General features: G+C 41.1%; 1 protein-coding gene across 7 annotated transcripts in view; it reads left to right on the forward strand.

Moving 5' to 3' along the window:
• Nucleotides 1-16,015, forward strand: part of si:ch1073-59l16.1 (polymeric immunoglobulin receptor) — a 30,909-nt gene extending 14,894 nt beyond the window's left edge. Inside the window, exons 3-11 of one of the 7 annotated variants that reach the window (XM_052113422.1) lie at nucleotides 7,280-7,628; nucleotides 7,726-7,820; nucleotides 7,913-7,986; nucleotides 8,229-8,297; nucleotides 11,207-11,275; nucleotides 13,492-13,560; nucleotides 14,301-14,366; nucleotides 14,503-14,568; nucleotides 14,666-16,015. In XM_052113422.1, the coding sequence (XP_051969382.1) occupies nucleotides 7,280-7,628; nucleotides 7,726-7,820; nucleotides 7,913-7,986; nucleotides 8,229-8,297; nucleotides 11,207-11,275; nucleotides 13,492-13,560; nucleotides 14,301-14,366; nucleotides 14,503-14,562 (851 nt within the window). In that variant the 3' untranslated portion in view covers nucleotides 14,563-14,568; nucleotides 14,666-16,015. The remainder of the gene's footprint in view (nucleotides 1-7,279; nucleotides 7,629-7,725; nucleotides 7,821-7,912; nucleotides 7,987-8,228; nucleotides 8,298-11,206; nucleotides 11,276-13,491; nucleotides 13,561-14,300; nucleotides 14,367-14,502; nucleotides 14,569-14,665) is intronic. The other 6 variants (XM_052113425.1, XM_052113424.1, XM_052113423.1 and 3 more) reach the window with 6 other exon arrangements.
• Nucleotides 16,016-20,612: the final 4,597 nt, after the last annotated feature.

Genomic DNA, 20,612 nt, shown 5'->3' on the forward strand with positions numbered 1-20,612 from the left:
TATTAATTGACTAACTGGGGCCCAGGTCAGGAAGCAGACAAACTGGTTAATCCGAACGTCTGCTAGCTGCCATGAGACGTCACACAGGTCACATAAACTACAACACATAGAGACAGTATCACCTAGATATCTCATAGAGACTGTGTCTGTTCCCCGAACTACCAAACACAATACCCTCACTAAATCATTTAGAAAAAATTTGATTAAGGTCAAACTTGAACAAAACAAACAAATTAAAAATAAACATCATATAAAAATAGGGCTACTAAACATTAGATCTCTTGCTACCAAAGCACTAATTGTCAATGAAATGATTACAGATCATAGATTGGATGCGCTCTGTTTGACTGAAACCTGGCTTAAACCGGATGAATATATTAGTTTAAATGAATCTACTCCCCCAGGTTATTGTTATAAACATGAGCCTCGTCTGAAGGGCCGAGGAGGAGGTGTTGCTACAATTTACAGTGAAGTTTTTGGTGTTACTCAGAGGACAGGATATAAATGTAAGTCTTTTGAACTAATAATGCTTAATGTGACACCGTCAAATACAAATATAAATAAAAAATCTCTGTCATCCTTTACCCTTGCTACAGTGTATAGATCACCCGGGCCTTATTCAGATTTCCTTAGTGAATTTTCAAATTTTCTATCAGATCTTGTAGTTACTGTAGATAGAGCCTTAATTGTTGGTGACTTCAACATTCACATAGATAATGAAAATGATACATTGGGATTAGCATTTATCGATATTCTCAACTCTCTCGGAGTCAGACAAAATGTAACAGGACCAACTCATCGCCATAATCATACGCTAGATTTAATTCTTTCATATGGAGTTGATGTTGATAATATAGAAATTCTGCAGCAGAGCGATGACATCTCGGATCATTGCCTCGTCTCTTGTATGCTGCGATCAGCTACTGTTACTCAATCTACACCACGCTATCGTTTAGGTAGAACTATTCTTTCGACCACTAAAGATAGCTTCACTAATACTCTTCCAGATCTATCTCATATACTCAATAAACCGCAAAGCCCAGAAGAACTTGATGAAATAACAAAAAATTTAAATGCAGTCTTCTCTAGCACCCTTGATGTTGTCGCCCCACTTCGATTAAAAAAATAAAAAAATAAGCCCTGCACCATGGTACAATGATCACACTCATGCTCTCAAGAGAGCAGCTCGGAAAATGGAGCGCATGTGGAAAAATACAAAATTAGAAGTATTTCAGGGTGCATGGAAGGATAGTGTCTGTAGCTACAAACACGCACTAAAAGCTGCCAGGTCAGCATATTTTAGTAAACTCATAGAAAATAACCACAACAATCCTAGATGTTTATTCAGTACTGTGGCTAAATTGGTTAGGAATAAAGCCTCAACCGAACCAGATATTACGTCACACCTCAAGAGTAATGACTTCATGAATTTCTTTACAGATAAAATTGAAATAATCAGAAATAAAATTGGAATTATGCAATCATCTGTCATAGCACCTCAGAAATCAGAGTCGACTAATTTCCCTCATGTGCATCTTCAATCCTTCGCTATCATAGGTCATGAAGAGCTAACAAAACGTATCGAAACATCAAAAGCCACAACTTGTTTGTTAGATCCAATACCAACTAAGCTCTTAAAAGAGGTATCTCCTGTAATATCAGAACCTCTTCTTAATATCATTAACTCCTCGCTATGCTTAGGACATGTCCCAAGAAACTTTAAAATGGCAATTATCAAACCGCTAATTAAGAAGCCACAACTTGATTCTGGAGAACTTGCTAATTATAGACCGATTTCAAATCTCCCGTTTATGTCAAAAATACTAGAAAGGGTAGTATCCTCCCAAATATGTTCATTTCTACAGAAAAATAGTATATATGAAGAATTTCAATCTGGATTTAGGCCTCATCACAGTACAGAGACTGCACTTATCAGAGTTACAAATGACTTGCTCTTATCATCTGATCGCGGCAGCATTTCTCTTCTAGTGCTTTTAGATCTTAGTGCTGCATTCGACACGATAGATCACGACATTCTCTTGAATAGGCTGGAGAATTATGTTGGAATTTGTGGAGTGGCATTAGCATGGTTTAGGTCATATTTAGCAGACCGTTACCACTTTGTCTATGTAAATGAGGAATTGTCAAACCAAACAAAAGTAAAATATGGAGTGCCACAGGGATCAGTTTTAGGGCCTCTGCTTTTCTCCATGTATATGCTTCCCCTGGGAGATATTATCAGGAATCGTGGAATAAGTTTCCACTGCTATGCTGATGATACACAACTTTATATTTCTTCAAAACCTGATGAGATTTCACAATTATCAAAATTAACAGAGTGTATCAATGAAATAAAAGATTGGATGGCCAGAAATTTCCTTCTACTCAATTCTGACAAAACAGAGGTTCTAATTATTGGACCAAAAAGCTCTAAAAATAAGCCACTAAAATATAATTTGACTCTAGATGGATGTACCGTTACATCATCTTCAACAGCAAAGAACTTAGGTGTTATATTTGATACAAATCTGTCCTTTGAAAATCAAATTACAAATGTTTGTAGAACAGCATTCTTCCACCTAAGAAATATTGCTAAATTAAGGCACATGCTCTCGGTTGCTGATGCCGAAAAACTAATTCATGCGTTCATGACCTCAAGACTAGATTATTGTAATGCATTACTGGGAGGATGTCCAGCAAGATCAATAAATAAACTTCAATTGGTTCAAAATGCAGCAGCCAGAGTGCTGGCGAGAACCAAGAAATATGATCATATTAGCCCCATTTTATCATCGCTACATTGGCTACCTGTTAAATTTCAGTATTGATTTTAAAATTCTGTTATCTACGTACAAAGCTTTGAATGGTCTAGCTCCGCAGTACTTAAGTGATCTTCTAACACGCTATATTCCAACACGTTCATTAAGATCGCAAAATTCTGGCCTATTAATAGTTCCTAGAATATCAAAATCCACAAAAGGAGGAAGATCCTTTTCATATTTGGCTCCTAAACTATGGAATAATCTCCCAAACACTGTTCGAGATGCAGACACACTCTCTCAGTTTAAGTCTAGACTAAAGACTCATCTATTTAGCCAGGCATACACCTAATTTATCCCACACTTAGGCTGCTTTAGTTGAGTCTGCCGGAACTAGAAACATTGAGCATGATCTCAAACTCTGCAATAAATTGAATGGCATCTACGCTTACATCTTTTTATTTGTTTCCCTGTCTCAACCTCGGGACTCCTATCCTGAGGTCACCAGAACCGGCTGGATCCAGCACCATTCCTGCTTCATGTTGGACTCCACTGCTACATGTCGCTGAATGATGATGACTAAATGCGGTCGATTGATGGACTACGATCGTGAAATGGAATGCATAGACTAACTATTGCCCACAAAAGCCTTACGTCGGCCAATTGACAGGGACACTTGCATCTATGTGAACCTCTACAATTAATCTAGATGGACTTCAAAGACTTTGGTCATTAATCTAACAGTTCAAACACAATCGATTTTTACTCACTGACACCTTAACACTTAGTTTAATGATTTTAAAACATGATTTTACCTATACATAATTAATATTTACATTACATTCATAATGTTAGCCAGAGGGAACTGGCCCCCACAGTGAGTCTGGTTTCTCCCAAGGTTATTTTTCTCCATTAATCTACATCTTATGGAGTTTTGTGTTCCTTGCCACAGTCAGCCTACGGCTTGCTCACTGGGGTTATTAACTCTTTCCCGCCAGCGTTTTAAAAAAAAAAGTTGCCAGCCACCGCCAGGGTTTTTGACGATTTTAGCAAAATTTTAATGGCCCATAAAATATTTAATTCCATGAATATATGAAGATGCTATATATCAAAATAAAGATCTGAGCCTCTGCTTTTAGGCAAATAAAAAACTATTTTATTTTATCTTCATTTGTTATTTTTAATGCCATTAAGGCATTAAAGGTAGGCTTTGTCAAAAACAACATTTCGGACAAAAAGCTGAGAAAAAGGCATTTCTATCTACATTTTGAGCTACATTCTCAAAACTCCACTTACGTTTAAGGCGATCGCAGTCTGTTTCTTTGATCAAAGAGTTGCGTACTCTTTCAAAACATGCATGCGGGTCTTTCTTACAGTATTCCACCTAAAACACGGATACCAGGAAAATTCCGTGTTTGGCGGAAGCTTTTTCATAAAACCCGGAAAATTCCGTGTTTGGAAGGGAAAGAGTTAATATAATTATCATTTAATTATTTTTAAACCATTAAAATCAAATTTTGTCTAAATTACACAATGATGATTAATCGACTTTGGACGTTGCAGTTTTTGTCGTCTGTTAATGCTGATGTTCTGTGAAGCTGCTTTGAAACGATGTGTGTTGTGAAAGGCGCTATACAAATAAAATTGAATTGAATTGAATTGAATCGGGTTCAGGTCCAGACTCGTCCATGGTGCGGAGAAGTTTGGCCTGAAAAACTTGTAGGACGGGCATCGAATGCAGCGCTGACGCAGCTTGGCCGGCGGCGGCGTATGCGCGACCGGTGAGAGCTGAGGTGGTTCTGCAGGGCTTCGAGGGGTGAGAAGCTCTGGCCTTCCATCCAGCGGTGGAGGGTGGGCATAGATGGTTGGCCATGGTCTCCTCGAGGGGCGGAGTTGCCTCGTAGCCTCTTTCTCTCACGCCGTCCACTGAGGAGAGCGAGGAAGAAAAAGAAGGCTTTAGGCGAGCAGAGTGCGGGGCTTTCCACGACTTTGTGAGCTCGTCGTGGACCTCAGGGAAGAAAGGAGAGGGTCTCTGTCGGGGGGCCTGCCGGCGCCCCTGCAGGAACCACTCGTCCAGCCGGCTGCGGGCGGGTTCTTCCAGGGAAGACCAGTCGAGCCCGAGGTCTTCCACGGCTTTTGACAGGATACGGACGATTTCCGAGTCCATGCTGGTGCCCGCTGCGTGTCCGCTGATGTCAATGGCGCGGGGTCGAACAAGCCCGGCCAGTCGTCGGATGCAGCGTCAAGAGAGAGGCTGTCATCCTTTCCATCGTCGTCCCCTGATGTGCCGAACGAGATGAGACCCACCGCTTTGTTGGAGGGGTGCAGGTCCGCTCTCGTGAAGTGGACTGGCGGCGGGGAGATTTCTGGTAGCGGTGATGTACGCAGGGACTGAGCCGGCGTGACGTCACCGAAGTCGGCGTGCTCTGGCAACCTCTGTGAGCGGCGCTTTTTCTTGCGCGGCTCGAACGGAGGTGGCAGCACGGTGGAAGCCAGCTCGTTTGCAGTGAAAATGGCAAAGCGAGTGCGCAGCTCGGCGAGGCCCAAGGAGTTGCATTCGGGGCATCCGCCCTGAATGAGTGCAGCTTCTGCGTGGTCCAGACCCAGGCAGCGAGTGCAGATGATGTGCCGATCTCCGTCGTGAAGAGGGCCTCTGCACGAGGCGCAGGCTGAAGGCATTTGAAACAACGCCTTGGAAAATCACTCTTTTACTTTTAAAAGCATCGCGGGGGCGAGCGCTTGCAGTAAAGGATATGCGATGCGCGCCAGATGGCGTAGCAGAAGGCTTCGAAGGCGGCTGAAGGCGCCGGCGTCCTCTTAGCAGTCCCGCTGTAAGCTTGTCAACGCCGCCGAAAGACTCCAACAATCCGGAGGATCCAGCGAAGAGAAGGTCTTCGCTGAAGGAGATTAAATCTAAAGGAACTCGCATGACGGGGTGCCCATTATATAGCCTGCCTATGCTAATTTCGGCAGGCTCTGAGAGCGCAAACGCGAGGTGCGCGCCCATTGGTCGCGCGTTCAGAGTCGCCCAGTCATTGGTTCGAGCAGTTGCCGTGGCACAGCCAATGACCGAGCTGCCTCGCTCATCGCTGTCTGCTGTGCAGCTGCAATGCGTTTTACATAAAGACTTCAATATTTCTCGAGAAACTGAGTTTTCCCATAGCGTAAGCTACTTACGCAATAGGAGAGACCTCTCGATAGGGAACTACATTTTTTAACAAGAACTGACAATGAACAATAATTTTACAACACTTATTTATATTGTTGTTAACATTTCATTAAGGTTGTATTTGTTAACATTAATAAATGCATTCAGTTAATTAACTCACAACTATTAACTTCATTAACTAACGATGAACAATAAATTATTTAAATAAAATACAATTGTTTATTGTTAGTTCGTGTTAGTTCATAATGTATTAACTAATGTAACATACAACTTCTAATCTTAATAATGTATTATAGTGTATGTTAAAATTAGCATCAGCCAAGATTAGTAAGTGCTGAAAAAGAATGGTTCATTGTTAGTTCAAGTTAACTAATGGAGTGATTGAATAGTCTGGGTTCCATACAAGTTAAGCTCAATCAAAAGCATTTGTGGCATAATGTTGATTACCACAAATATGTATTTCGACTCATTCCTCCTTTTATTAAAAAAAAAAACAAAAAAAGAGGGCCTTTACAAAGGAAGTGAATGGGGGCCAATTTTTTAATGTTAAAATACTCACTTTTTAAAAAAGTATAACCACAAGACATAAAGGATATGTGTGTAAACATGATTTTGGTGTGATAAAAGCAATACCAAACCTTTTCTGTGTAAAGTTATAGCCAATTTTACAACTTCATTTCCATGACGATGTAATGACAACAAACCCTAAAACAACTGTAAAAATGTATATTTAAACAAATTTACAGCTCAAATAATACACAAGTTTTAACAGAAGAATGAATGCATGTGCTTTTGTAAAAATATAAGCTTCACATTTCTGTGTTTAACCCCTCAAAAACACTGTAACCAACATTTTTTCCTTTTTTAAAGAAAAGGTGGAACGAGTCTAAATTCATTTTTGTGGTAATCAACATTATGCCACAAATGCTGTCAATTTAGCTTTACAATACTAGTTATTATTGAAACCGGAACATTCCTATAACTAATGTTAACGAAAACAACCTGACTGTAAAGTTTTAGCTCATTGATTACTGTTGATTTCAACTTATTCAAATATATTTTTAAACTTAAAGTAGCACGTTAACATTAGTTAATATATTTTCATAAATGTACATTAACCAAGAGTAATAAATGCTGTAAAAACAATTTGTTCATTGTCAGTTTTCAATACCTAATGCATTTACTAATTTTAACAAATAGAAGCAAGCAAGTTTTAACATTGTTTGCAACTAGATACTTAAATAGAGATAAAGATGCTGTTAAAATTATGTAAGACTTTTTTATTACTATTACTTGTGACATTATAATTTTTAAATGAGAGGCTATTTGACATTTTCGATGCAATTTCCAGGCCCTCCAAGACTTCAACTGGACAATCAAAGTTTTGAGGATGGTACTGTTACCATCAGATTCTCTCATCGTGGGTCTACGCAAGGTAATATACAATGGTGTAAGTTGGGAGAGCACTGCATGGAAGAGAAATATGGAACCTTGAATGGAGCCTCTGTTTTGATCAGAAATGATCAGGAATACATTATTGTTACCATGAGCAACCTGAAGAAGGAGAACACAGGATGGTACTGGTGCTCAGTTGGGGACCTACAGATGCCTGTTCATATTACTTTAAAACAGAAAAATACTCGATCAACTCTATCTACCACAACACCACCCACAATAGTAACAAACAGCATTCGGACGAGGTAACTCACTTTTGTATATGGGTAGCTGACGCAGAACATTTGAAGTACTCAGGCCATTATTCAGAGGCTGAATTTTTGGCTCTATTCTTCATTTTAGGACTGCCATTTTATTTCTGTTGCCTGTGATAATAGAAGTCGTCCTGCTCATGATAATTTATGGAGCATTTAAACTATTCAAATTATACAGAGAAAGTAAGTTGTTTAATTCTGTGATCCTAATCTGGTCTGTGTATTTCTTGGTTATAAAAGATGTGAAATGAAACCCATTTATTGAATTATTTTAGGACGCTTAAAATCTACAAATCAAGCAGCGGGGGAAAGTCACTACGTAATTATGAATAGGAAACGATCGTCACATGTAAGTTCAGAAGCATTGCATCATTGTTTATTTTAATGATGACACAATGATTCAGCATAAGTATTGCACTAATTTAATGAGAAGAACTGTTTTGCACTACAGCCAAGAAACATTGCAAATTCAATTAAATCATGAAAATATAGTTGACATATTTAAAGAAAACATTCACATTGGTCCTTTTAAAATTGCAGTCAATATTGAAAAGTCTATTTCCCATTTCTGTATCCAATGTCAAATTACAGTCACATGGCTGTGCAGCTACTGTTGAAGGAGCATATGAACATATGGATGGACTCAAAAGAAACACTGAGGTAAATCAACTTTTACTTTTCATTTTAATCTATAGTAAAATGCTTTTAAATGTCTTTTACTTTGAAAGGTTTGTTCATGTTCCATGCCATGTTTTGTTCCTGTTTCCATGTCATGTGACCTTCCTGTTTCCCTCCATGTTCATGTGTCTTGTTTTCGTAGGTTCATTGTTTGATTACTTTATCAGTTCTAGTTTGTCATTGGCTTTAGTTTATTGTCTTGTTATCTTGTTTAGAGTTCTGTTTGTTTATTGGCATATGTTTCCCCATGTCCATGTATTTAAGCCCTCATGTTTGCCATTGTCTCTTGTCTAGTATTGATGTTAGTTTGTGTAGCACTGTTCAAGTTCATGTCTAGTTTAAGCCTTGCCTACCATGTTCATGTTCATGTTATGTTTTTTCATGTTTATAGTTTGGGTTTTTGGTTTTCACATTGATTATTAAACTGCACTTGGGTTCTTCATTTCATCGTCATCGTCTTTGTCATTGCCATTGCCAGCTACAATCATTACAGAATACTAGACCGCCCGTTATGGATCCAGTGGTTCCGCTCTTGCATCTTTGTCAGAGCCAGAGTCTCATGTCATGGCTGCCGCCGAGCCAGAGCCAATATTGCCAGCCTCGTCTGTCCCAGAGCCTGCACCGCCAACTTCGTCCTCACGGAGGTGGAGGAGGAGGAGAAGGGATTTCATCTCTGAGTCTCAGTCCGAGACTCTACCAATGCCCACGACCACAGTGGTCGCCCACGAGACTCTACCAATGCCCACGACCACAGAGGTCGCTTCCGAGACTCTACCCATGTTCACGACCACAGGGACCATCTCCAAGTCTCTGCCCATGTACACGACCACAGAGGTCGTTTTCCAGTTATCCATGGCTCCACCTTCCACGACCTTGCCACACGTCATGGCAGCCAAGCCAGAGTCAGCTCCGTGCCACGTCGCGGCAGCCAAGCCAGAGTCAGCTCCGTGCCACGTCGCGGCAGCCAAGCCAGAGTCAGCTCTGTGCCACGTCGCGGCAGCCAAGCCAGAGTCAGCTCCGTGCCACGTCGCGGCAGCCAAGCCAGAGTCAGCTCCGTGCCACGTCGCGGCAGCCAAGCCAGAGTCAGCTCCATGCCACGTCGCGGCAGCTAAGCCAGAGTCTGCTCTGTGCCACGTCACAGCCGAGCCCCAGACTCCTCCATGCCATATCACAGCCGAACCACAGTCTGCTCCATGCCATGTCTTAGGGCCGCCTCTGCTCCACGTTCCAGGCCCGCCTCTGCTCCACGTTCTAGGCTTACCTCTGCTCCACGGACCAGGCCCCCTATTCCACCTTGGACCTCAGCCCCATTGGCTCTGCCCCTCGAGATTCTCATGGCTCCACCCACCCACCCCCCAGCTCCCTACAGAACTCTGGAATTTAGTCAATTTTTATGTGTGTTTTTTCATGTGTTGGGGCGTCATGAGCTGCCCCTTAGAGGGGGGGAAATGTCAGTCAGCATAAGTCCATCCATCCATCCATCTTCAACCGCTTATCCGAAGTCGGGTCGCGGGGGCAGCTGCTCCAGCAGGGGGCCCCAAACTTCCCTATCCCGAGCCACATTAACCAGCTCTGACTGGGCGACCCCGAGGCGTTCCCAGGCCAGTGTGGAGATGTAATCTCTCCACCTACTCCTGGGTCTTCCCTGAGGCCTCCTCCCAGCTGGACGTGCCTGAAACACCTCCCTAGGGAGGCGGCCAGGGGGCATCCTTACCAGATGCCCAAACCACCTTAACTGACTCCTTTCAACGCAAAGGAGCAGCGGCTCTACTCCGAGCTCCTCACGGATGACTGAGCTGCTCACCCTATCTCTAAGGGAGAAGCCCGCCACCCTTCTGAGGAAGCCCATTTCGGCCGCTTGTACTCGCGACCTAGTTTTTTCGGTCATGACCCAACCTTCATGACCATAGGTGAGGGTAGGAACAAAAATTGACCGGTAGATCGAGAGCTTTGCCTTTCGGCTCAGCTCTCTTTTCGTGACAACGGTGCGATAGAGCGAGTGCAATACCGCCCCTGCTGCCCCGACTCTCCGGCCAACCTCCCGCTCCATTGTCCCCTCACTCGTGAACAAGACCCCGAGGTACTTGAACTCCTTCACTTGGGGCAAAACCTCATTCCCTACCTGGAGTACGCACTCCATCGGTTTCCTGCTGAGAACCATGGCCTCAGATTTAGAGGTGCTAATCCTCATCCCAGCTGCTTCACACTCGACTGCCAAGCTGATCCAGTGAGAGCTGAAGGTCACGGACCGATGATGACATGAAGACAACATCATCTGCAAAAAGCAGCGATGAGATCCCCAGCCCACCGAACCGCACACCTTCCCCACCCCGACTACGCCTCGATATCCTGTCCATGAATATCACAAACAGGATTGGTGACAAAGCGCAGCCTTGGCGGAGACCAACCCCACATGGAATGAACTCGACTTTGTGCCGAGGACCGGACACAGCCCTCGCTTTGGATGTACAGGGATTGGATCGCCCTAAGAAGGGACCCCCCACCCGCATACTCCAGCAGCACCTCCCACAGTCTCTCCGGGGACCCGGTCATACGCCTTCTCCAGATCCACAAAACACATGTAGACCGGATGGGCATACTCCCAGGCCCCCTCCAGGATCCTTGCGAGAGTAAAGATCTGGTCCGTCGTTCCACGGCCAGGACGAAACCCGCATTGTTCCTCTTCAATCTTCAATTAGTGCAGCATAAGTACTGCACTAATTTAATGAGAAGAACTGTTTTGCACTACAGCCAAGAAACATTGCAAATTCAATTAAATCATGAAAATATATTTGACATATTTAAAGAAAACATTCACATTGGTCCTTTTAAAATTGCAGTCAATATTGAAAAGTCTATTTCCCATTTCTGTATCCAATGTCAAATTACAGTCACATGGCTGTGCAGCTACTGTTGAAGGAGCATATGAACATATGGATGGACTCAAAAGAAACACTGAGGTAAATCAACTTTCCCCTTTGCATTTTAATCTATAGTAAAATGCAACAACTGAATAATATTGCAATAGTTCAGTTGGTGTGTTCATCACTTGTACAGTGTTTACTGATATTGAACAGAGTGTGTTCAATATAAAATCAATACATATCAAGGGAAAATCACCACCATGATAGAATACGTGTGTCATGTTTATTCTGTTGGTTCCTGTTTTTCATGTCTTTTATTTTGAAAGGTTTGTTTATGTTCCATGCGATGTTTTGTTCCTGTTTCATTGTCATGTGACCTTCCTGTTTCCCTCCATGTTCATGTGTCTTGTTTTCATAGGTTCATTGTTTGATTACTTTATCAGTTCTGTTTGTTTATTGGCATATGTTTCCCCATGTCCATGTATTTAAGCCCTAATGTTTGCCATTGTCTCGTCTAGTATTGATGTTAGTTTGTGTAGCACTGTCAAGTTCATGTCTAGTTTAAGCCTTGCCTACCATGTTCATGTTATGTTTTGTTCATGTTTACAGTTTGGGTTTTTGGTTTTCACATTGATTATTAAACTGCACTTGGGTTCTTCATTTCATCGTCATCGTCTTTGTCATTGTCATTGCCAGCTACAATCGTTACAGAATACTAGACCGCCCATTATGGATCCAGCGGTTCGGCTCTTGCATCTTTGTCAGAGCCAGAGCCAGAGTCTCATGTCATGGCTGCCGCCGAGCCAGAGCCAACATTGCCAGCCTCGTCTGTCCCAGAGCCTGCACCGCCAACTTCGTCCTCACGGAGGTGGAGGAGGAGGAGAAGGGATTTCGTCTCTGAGTCTCAGTCCATGTCTGCGACCACAGAGGTCACTCCCGAGACTCTACCAACACCCACGACCACAGTGGTCGCTCACGAGACTCTACCAATGCCCACGACCACAGAGGTCGCTCCCGAGAATCTATCCATTTTCACGACCACAGGGACCATCTCCAAGTCTCTGCCCATGTACACGACCACAGAGGTCATTTTCCAGTTATCCATGGCTCCACCTTCCACGACCTTGCCCCACGTCATGGCAGCCAAGCCAGAGTAAGCTCCAGGCCACATCGTGGCAGCCAAGCCAGAGTAAGCTCCGTGCCATGTCGTGGCAGCCAAGCCAGAGTCAGCTCCATGCCACATCGCGGTAGCCAAGCCATGGTCAGCTCCATGCCACATCGCGGCAGCCAAGCCAGAGTCAGCTCCGTGCCACGTCGCGGCAGCCAAGCCAGGGTCAGCTCCGTGCCACGTCGCGGCAGCCAAGCCAGAGTCAGCTCCGTGCCACGTCGCGGCAGCCAAGCCAGAGTCAGCTCCGTGTCACGTCGTGGCAGCCAAGCCAGAGTCAGCTCCGTGTCACGTCGCGGCAGCCAAGCCAGAGTCAGCTCCGTGTCACATCGCGGCAGCCAAGCCAGAGTCAGCTCCGTGTCGTGGCAGCCAAGCCAGAGTCAGCTCCGTGCCACGTCGCGGCAGCCAAGCCAGAGTCAGCTCCGTGCCACGTCGCAGCTGCCATGCCTCAACCTGCTCCGTGCCAGGTCGTGGCAGTTATGCCTCAGCCAGCTCCGTGCCAGATCGCGGCAGCTATGCCTCAGCCAGCTCCTTGCCACGTCACAGCCGAGACTCAGCCTGCTCCGTGCCATGTCACAGTCAGGCCCCAGACTACTCCATGCCATGTCACAGCCGAACCACAGTCTGCTCCATGCCATGTCTTAGGCCCGCCTCTGCTCCATGGTCCATACCCGCCTCTGCTCCACGGTCCAGGCCCGCCTCTGCTCCATGGTCCAGGCCTGCCTCTGCTCCATGTTCCAGGCCCGCCTCTGCTCCACGTTCCAGGCTTGCCTCTGCTCCACGTACCAGGCCCCCTATTCCACCTTGGTCCTCTGCCCCATTGGCTCTGCCCCTCGAGCCTTTCATGGCTCCACCCCCCCAGCTCCCTACAGAACTCTGGACTTTAGTCTCATTTTATGTGTGTTTTTTCATGTGTTGGGGCGTCGGGAGCCGCCCCTTAGATGGGGGTAGAGGGGTGTCATTCAGCATAAGTATTGCACTAATTTAATGAGAAGAACTGTTTTGCACTACAGCCAAGAAACAATGCAAATTCAATTAAATCATGAAAATATATTTGACATATTTAAAGCAAACATTCACATTAGTCCTTTTAAAATTGCAATCAATATTAAAAAGTCTATTTCTCATTTATGTATCCAAATTACAGTCACATGGCTGTGCAGCTACTGTTGAAGGAGCATATGAACATATGGATGGACTCAAAAGAAACACTGAGGTAAATCAACTTTTCATTTTCATTTTAATCTATAGTAAAATGCAACAACTGAATAATATTGCAATAGTTCAGTTGGTGTGTTCATCACTTGTGCAGTGTTTACTGATATTGAACAGAGTGCGTTCAATATAAAATCAATACATATCAAGGGAAAGTCACCACCATGATAGAATAAGTGTGTCATGTTTATTCTGTTGGTTCCTGTTTTTCATGTCTTTTATTTTGAAAGGTTTGTTCATGTTCCATGCCATGTTTTGTTCCTGTTTCCATGTCATGTGACTTTCCTGTTTCCCTCCATGTTCATGTGTCTTGTTTTCGTAGGTTCATTGTTTGATTACGTTATCAGTTCTAGTTTGTCATTGGCTTTAGTTTATTGTCTTGTTATCTTGTTTAGAGTTCTGTTTGTTTATTGGCATATGTTTCCCCATGTCCATGTATTTAAGCCCTCATGTTTGCCATTGTTTCTTGTCTAGTACTGATGTTAGTTTGTGTAGCACTGTTCAAGTTCATGTCTAGTTTAAGCCTTGCCTACCATGTTCATGTTCTTCATGTTTAAGTTTCAAGTTTATGTTATGTTTTATAAATTTTTATAGTTTGGATTTTTGGTTTTCACTTTGATTATTAAACTGCACTTGGGTTCTTCGTTTCATCGTCATCGTCATTGCCATTGCCAGCTACAGTCGTTACAATGTGTATATGCATGTGATTGTATAACATATTTTTTTTCTGTGGTACATTAGTCACATTGCTGTGCTACTGGGGAAAGAACATACAAAGATACAGTTGGACTCGAACGTAACATCAAGGTATGAACTTGCAGGATTGACCGTTCTCCTTTATCTTTATACAATACCATTGGAACAGAGCTAGCATTCCCCACTTCTTTTTTTTTTTTTTTTTTTTTTTTTTGTTAAAACTAATCTTCCTATTTGCATGTAACAGCTACCTGCTTCTGGTAATAAATTCACCTGCCCTTCTGTGGTCAAGAACAGTGATCTATAAAATACGGTAAATATGCTGGTTGTTACATTTTAAAGAGATCCATAACACATAAAAATTTAATTGATTCTCAGTGTTAATTGCTGAGGTTTTTTTTCCCCCCTAGACCCGGAGAGAATATGTGAATGTGGCGACATGTCAACAGGTCTCTATCTATTCTTTTTTATTTATCTTCCATTGGACATAAATCCAGTTGTTACAGCATCAGTGCAGATACTATTCAATAATGAGAGATCATTTAATTAAGCAAACTGTATCTATTGCTCAACACATTTCCACTTAAATTCCACTTTAATAAACATATATTTGTTTTAAATTGTGTGTCCAAAAATAAGTAAAATGTTTGGTCCCATTTTTGGTACACTTAAAATGATAATATATACATAAGTCAAGCATATGAGGGTTCATTTGAAAGCTTAGAATCAGACCTTTTCAGAGATAACATCACTTCTGCATTTGTTACTTAAAAAAATAAACAAGGCCTAAAAACGATCCTATGAATGGCTTACTTATAGTTGCTTCTTCAAATTAAGTTTGGATAGTAGAAAGAGTTTGAACACTAAAAAAAGCTACTTATTCAGCTTTAATCTTCAGCACAGAATTTGAATAAATACAAAAATATACACATGATGATAAGGATGTTAAATTTGACAGCCCACATTGACCTGTTGTTGGTGACCAAAAAATGACTGAATAAATGTGTTTTTCTAAACCTTAATCACATACATTTCTTATTACTTTTGTTTTGATTGTATTTTATGTTTGAGGTGCCACTTCTGTTTTTATCTCATTGTGGCAGCATGAAAAGTGAAGTCCACCATCCCAATCATCAGTCTTTTAACAGAGCTTTTGTCACTGAAGTGTTGTTTTATATAGAATTTATTAGTTTATTTTTTTTTATGAATGATACCAACATTTGAATTTCAACTGAGGGACTAGATGCTATATGCAATGTGTTTTGACCCTTTATGTATTAGAAATGCTCTACTCCAGTTTGATCTGGCATTTCCAGTTATTGCTGAATTAGTTAGTAAATTTTTTGTGTTATCCTAAATATTAGTAAATATTAAACATGAAGACACAGCTGTTGGTATTACTGAAAATTAGAAGCTATAGCACTAACACGAGGACTTAAGCACAAACTAAGAAATTAAGTAGTTTTGCATTGTTTAACACATCTTAGGCAACATCTGTTTTGTACGTTTTATTGTGAATAGCTTTGATTATACTTTTTTTCTCTTTATTTCCACTCTATAAATCTGATTTAATGTAATCTGTAAGAGGGGCTGAACTTTTGTGCTATAATGATGTGAATAAACTGATTTGTGTTGTCACAGCAGAATACAACAGCTGAATATAATGTGTGCCTTGGACTGCTGAGTGGATATGAATGTATAAAACAAAGTAAAAATGATTTCTGGATAAAAGAGGGGAAAAAAAGCCCCGTTCACCTGCGTATGTGCTAATGTACATGTATCTGCCTAATTTCTTTGGCAGAACATGTAATTACAGGGTAATTCCTCAAGAGGGCCTCAAAGATGTTTACTTTGAGTGACAGAGTGCTGTATGTTTAAACGAATGTATTTATTTATTTGTTTGTGTGTGTGTGTGTGTGTGTGTGTGTGTGTGTGTGGTGGTGGGGGGTATTAAACAATGTTTTATTGAAAATATAAAAATGCAGAAAGTTTTTGGTGAGGGTTAGGTTTAGGGGTAGGGTTAGGAGATCGATCTATCGACCAGATCGATCTCCTAACCCTACCCCTAAACCTAACCCTCACCAAAAACTTTCTGCATTTTTATCTATCTATCTATCTATCTATCTATCTATCTATCTATCTATCTATACTAAATAAAAATGGAAAGCAGCTCCATTGTATATAAAAAAAACAGTACACTTAAACTCAACCTAATACATTTATGTTTGAGATGAGACCATATTAATATTGTGTAAAGTCCAAGTAAAATTTTGCACAGTCATAAAAAAAGTGATATGGTGATATTGATATGAAATGATCAGAGTGTTCACTCAACATGATTTTTACTGCTTTCTTAATTGACTTCATTAAACTGAGTTAATAAAACACAATTATTTAGTATTTGTCTCAATTTAATTTCAATGAGTACAATCCAACCATATTTACTTAATCCAATTGTGTTGGAACTATGTGAATAAGATTTGTTACATCAAAGTATTTCTGAAACAGGACAATTTACATTTCCCAGCATGCTTTGCTTGAAACTGGATTGTTATTGTAAATTGTGTTATTTTAATGTACAGAATTTCTACACAAAATGAAAGAAAAAAGAGATTTGTTAGTGTTTAATGTGTAATATTTTTCAGAGGTTACCAATGTGCACAAGATGGAAGCAAATTTTTAGGTTGAGGATGGGTGATTTACATCATTATACTTTGTAGAACAATACGTGTACATGTTGCTTTTGTCATGAAGCAAAGACTGAATGATCATCAGCATACACACTGAATGAGGACCAGTAGACCCTAAACAGCGTCATCCTTGTCATACTGAACAGAAAGATATCTATGATATGCTAATGTGTATCAGGCGCAGATTGGCCATTGGGAGAACAGGGTGGGCCGGCCGTGAAATGGGGCTGCATGGGCCGCCGCTTTATGCAGAACGCGCCTCAAAATGGTGCCGTGATATGCGGAAGGGGGCAAAGGTATGCAAATTTAACAAATTAACATAATTTGTAATTAATAATTACGTAATTAACAGTCTGAATGCGGATTCCCTGACATGCCAGTAAATCAGAAATTGTTTAACCATCCCAGCAGTTTTAATTTGCTTGCTCACTGGGTATTTTAAGGCACTTTTATTTGTAAAGGTGCTTTAAGCTTGTGTAGTAAAAAGCACCATACAATTACATTAAATGTTACGTTGGTCATTGGTAATAAGTAAAAGCATTTTGTTATAATTCCAGAAACTTGCTATCAGCTTTATTTGCTATTTCAATAAATAAATATAAAGAAATCCCCTCTTTATTATTGTACAATTTACTACATCCAAACCAAAAACATACTATCCCATTGCAGATAAGAAATGATAAGCATAAGAATCAGATAGAAAGTATAGTAACATGGTATCAAAAGTTCATATCCACACACTTAAACATCATTCAGGCCTATTTTGTCTGATTTCTTTGGTCTCCTTATGCATATTTGTTATGGTCAGCTGAATGATAATAGCTCATTCCACCATTGTTTATTGTAAGGTTCTTTTCCATTGTCCATTTTTTTTATATAAACATACTGTAGCTGCAGTCATAAATAATCAAACAGCATCAGCAGTCGAGGATTTGTTGATATAAGACAATGTTGACAATGACACCATGGGCAGAGCCAGGAGTTTTTCAAAAGGGCAAGCGATCAGTCTGTGGTGGCACAGAAATGTTCGGGCAGCATTTTTATATTGTACATTTGTACAGAGATGATTTCACCTCTAAAGAACTAAATTGTTCCAAAAAATTACTAAAACTGCAATTGCGAGTTGGTGGCCAATGGGGTCCCTAGCTGCGCCACTGAATGACACAGATGACAATTTTACAATTGCTTGATGAACATAATCAAAAATTTATTAGCAAAGTCTCTGTCACATGATCTTCCTTTTGAGGCTTCCTTTTTCTTTTCTTTTTGTATTTATAATCGCTTTTGTCTTAGGCACCAATCTATGCTTTTCAGGTGTGCGATGATCATTTGATTTAACTATATTCTTCCAAATAAAGTCTATATACTTCTACTTTTACACACTCAATACTGTAAATATATTAGTCTATTTTTAAGATTGACACATTTTCATTTCATTACATCAGTTTGAATTGTGTAATGTTTAACAAAATGTTATTTTTAAAACTTTTAATATTTTTTTTTATTATTGATTTGATTTAATGAAAGATTACTCAATACAATCGGATGGAATTTTGTTATGAAATTGAAATTTAAAAAAAAAACATTTAGTGCATAATCTTTTACATTATGGAATATTTCGGCCTTATGTGCAAAGCATTGTGGGCTTTTAGAATCTGCATTTGATTTAACTGAAGACATTTTGTAAGGAGTAAAATATGTGCAATGTATTATATTGATTTGTAATAGTTTATGCTTGATACTAACAACAGCTTTTAATGACACCATGTACTATAAATGTAATAAGTTTGAAAAACACTCACTTTTATCACATTAAAAAAGCATGTCTGAATACAAGCTTAACAGCTGACTTACAGCTAAATCTTAAATCAGCCTGACAGAGCCTGAATGAAATTTGCATCGCATCACATGATTAGATTTGCGGGTGTGGGAAAAAAGTCCAGGTGGTTGGGGGGAACACTTCGGGTTATAAATGACAGCTGGGGCATATTCCATAGGGAGCTCCCAAATTTTTCTCATTATCTCTTCCTCTTTTTAATCCATCCTTCCGTTTCTCTTCTCCAAGATTTGGCCACCTTGTTCTCCCAATTGCTCTCTCGCTCTGTTCCCTTCTATCTCTGTGTAGAGACAGTAATGATGGAGGATGAACAGATGGCTCTGGATCTACCTGTGCGGACAGCTGGTGATGTCCCATTAACTCATAAAGAGAGGTCTGCCACTGTCACCTGAGCATTGGGAGGGCCCTGGCAGCCCGTGTCAAAACAGCAATCAGGAAAATGATAGAGAAAAGGAAAATAATGAGCAATGCATTCTGTTTCTCATTAGTTGTGTTTGCTAAGGCCAATATCACTACTCATATTTAGAATGAGGGGTTTGACCCAGTGTCAGGATATTAATTAGTACAAGATGGCGAAATTTTAAGAAATCATACTCTTTGGGAGCCTGGGTAGCTCAGTGAGTATTGACGCTGACTACCACCCCTGGAGTCATGAGTTTGAATCCAGGGTGTGCTGAGTGACTCCAGCCAGGTCTCCTAAGCAACCAAATTGGCACGGTTGCTAGGGAGGGTAGCGTCACATGGGGTCACCCCCTCGTGGTTGTGATTAGGGGTTCTCGCTCTCAATAGGGTGCGTGGTAAGTTGTGCGTGGATCGCGGAGAGTAGCATGAGCCACAACGAGCCACGTGATAAGATGCGCGGTTTGACGGCCTCAGAAGCGGAGGCAACTGAGACTTGTCCTCCGCCACCCGGATTGAGGTGAGTAACCGCGCCTCCACGAGGACCTAGTAAGTAGTGGGAATTGGGCATTCCAAAATGGGGAGAAAATAGTATATTTAAAAAAAAAACGAAATCATCAAATTGGGTTTGTAAACTGGTTTGGTTGGGGCGATGGAGGAGTCAGGAGACAATGAGGCAGGTTCAGGGTTAGTATCTTTAATTTCTGTACTTCGACACAGATACAACGGTAACCGTCGTTATAATTGTACACAACAGGGCACAGGTCTCCACTCTCTGGCTGTCGTGTTTCATGCATTCACTCTCTCGCCGTCTCGACATTTGGCGTTCCTTAAATGTCTCTCTCCGTATCACTATAACAAGACACAGGTGTTAGAGGTAATTAAAACCCAGGTGACAAGCCTTACCGCTCTCTCTCTCGCCCGCAGACCGACACACGACCACGCCCCCCATGCCACAGGGTTGTATAAAAACATATGACTTTTACTCCCAAAGAGAAAAATGAATGAATAATTGAACAATGTTTTGACAAGTTTAACCCCTAAACCTAATCATAAACTGTAACCCCTTACCCAAACCCTAAACCTAACCATGATTAAATATTTTCTTTGTATGCTCTTTATGCACCATACACTAGTATATAGACATTTATAAAAAGCTAAATTATAAAAAAATATATATATATTTGCTGGGTCAGGATGTTATTGTAATATGCCATCTTAATAGTTTATCATTTAAAACAAGGAGATCTTTGTAAAGACATATTCAGTCACTGAGAACTTCATTAGCAACACGGGTACACCAACTTATTCATGTGATTATCTAATCAGCCAATCGTGTGACAGCAGCTCAATGCATAAAATCATGCAGATATGGGTCAGGAGCTTCAGTTAACGTTCACATCAACCATCAGAAGGGGGGTGATCTTAGTG

Source organism: Xyrauchen texanus, chromosome 41 (genome assembly GCF_025860055.1).
Source record: "Xyrauchen texanus isolate HMW12.3.18 chromosome 41, RBS_HiC_50CHRs, whole genome shotgun sequence".
In the NCBI taxonomy this organism is placed as follows: Eukaryota; Metazoa; Chordata; class Actinopteri; order Cypriniformes; family Catostomidae; genus Xyrauchen; species Xyrauchen texanus.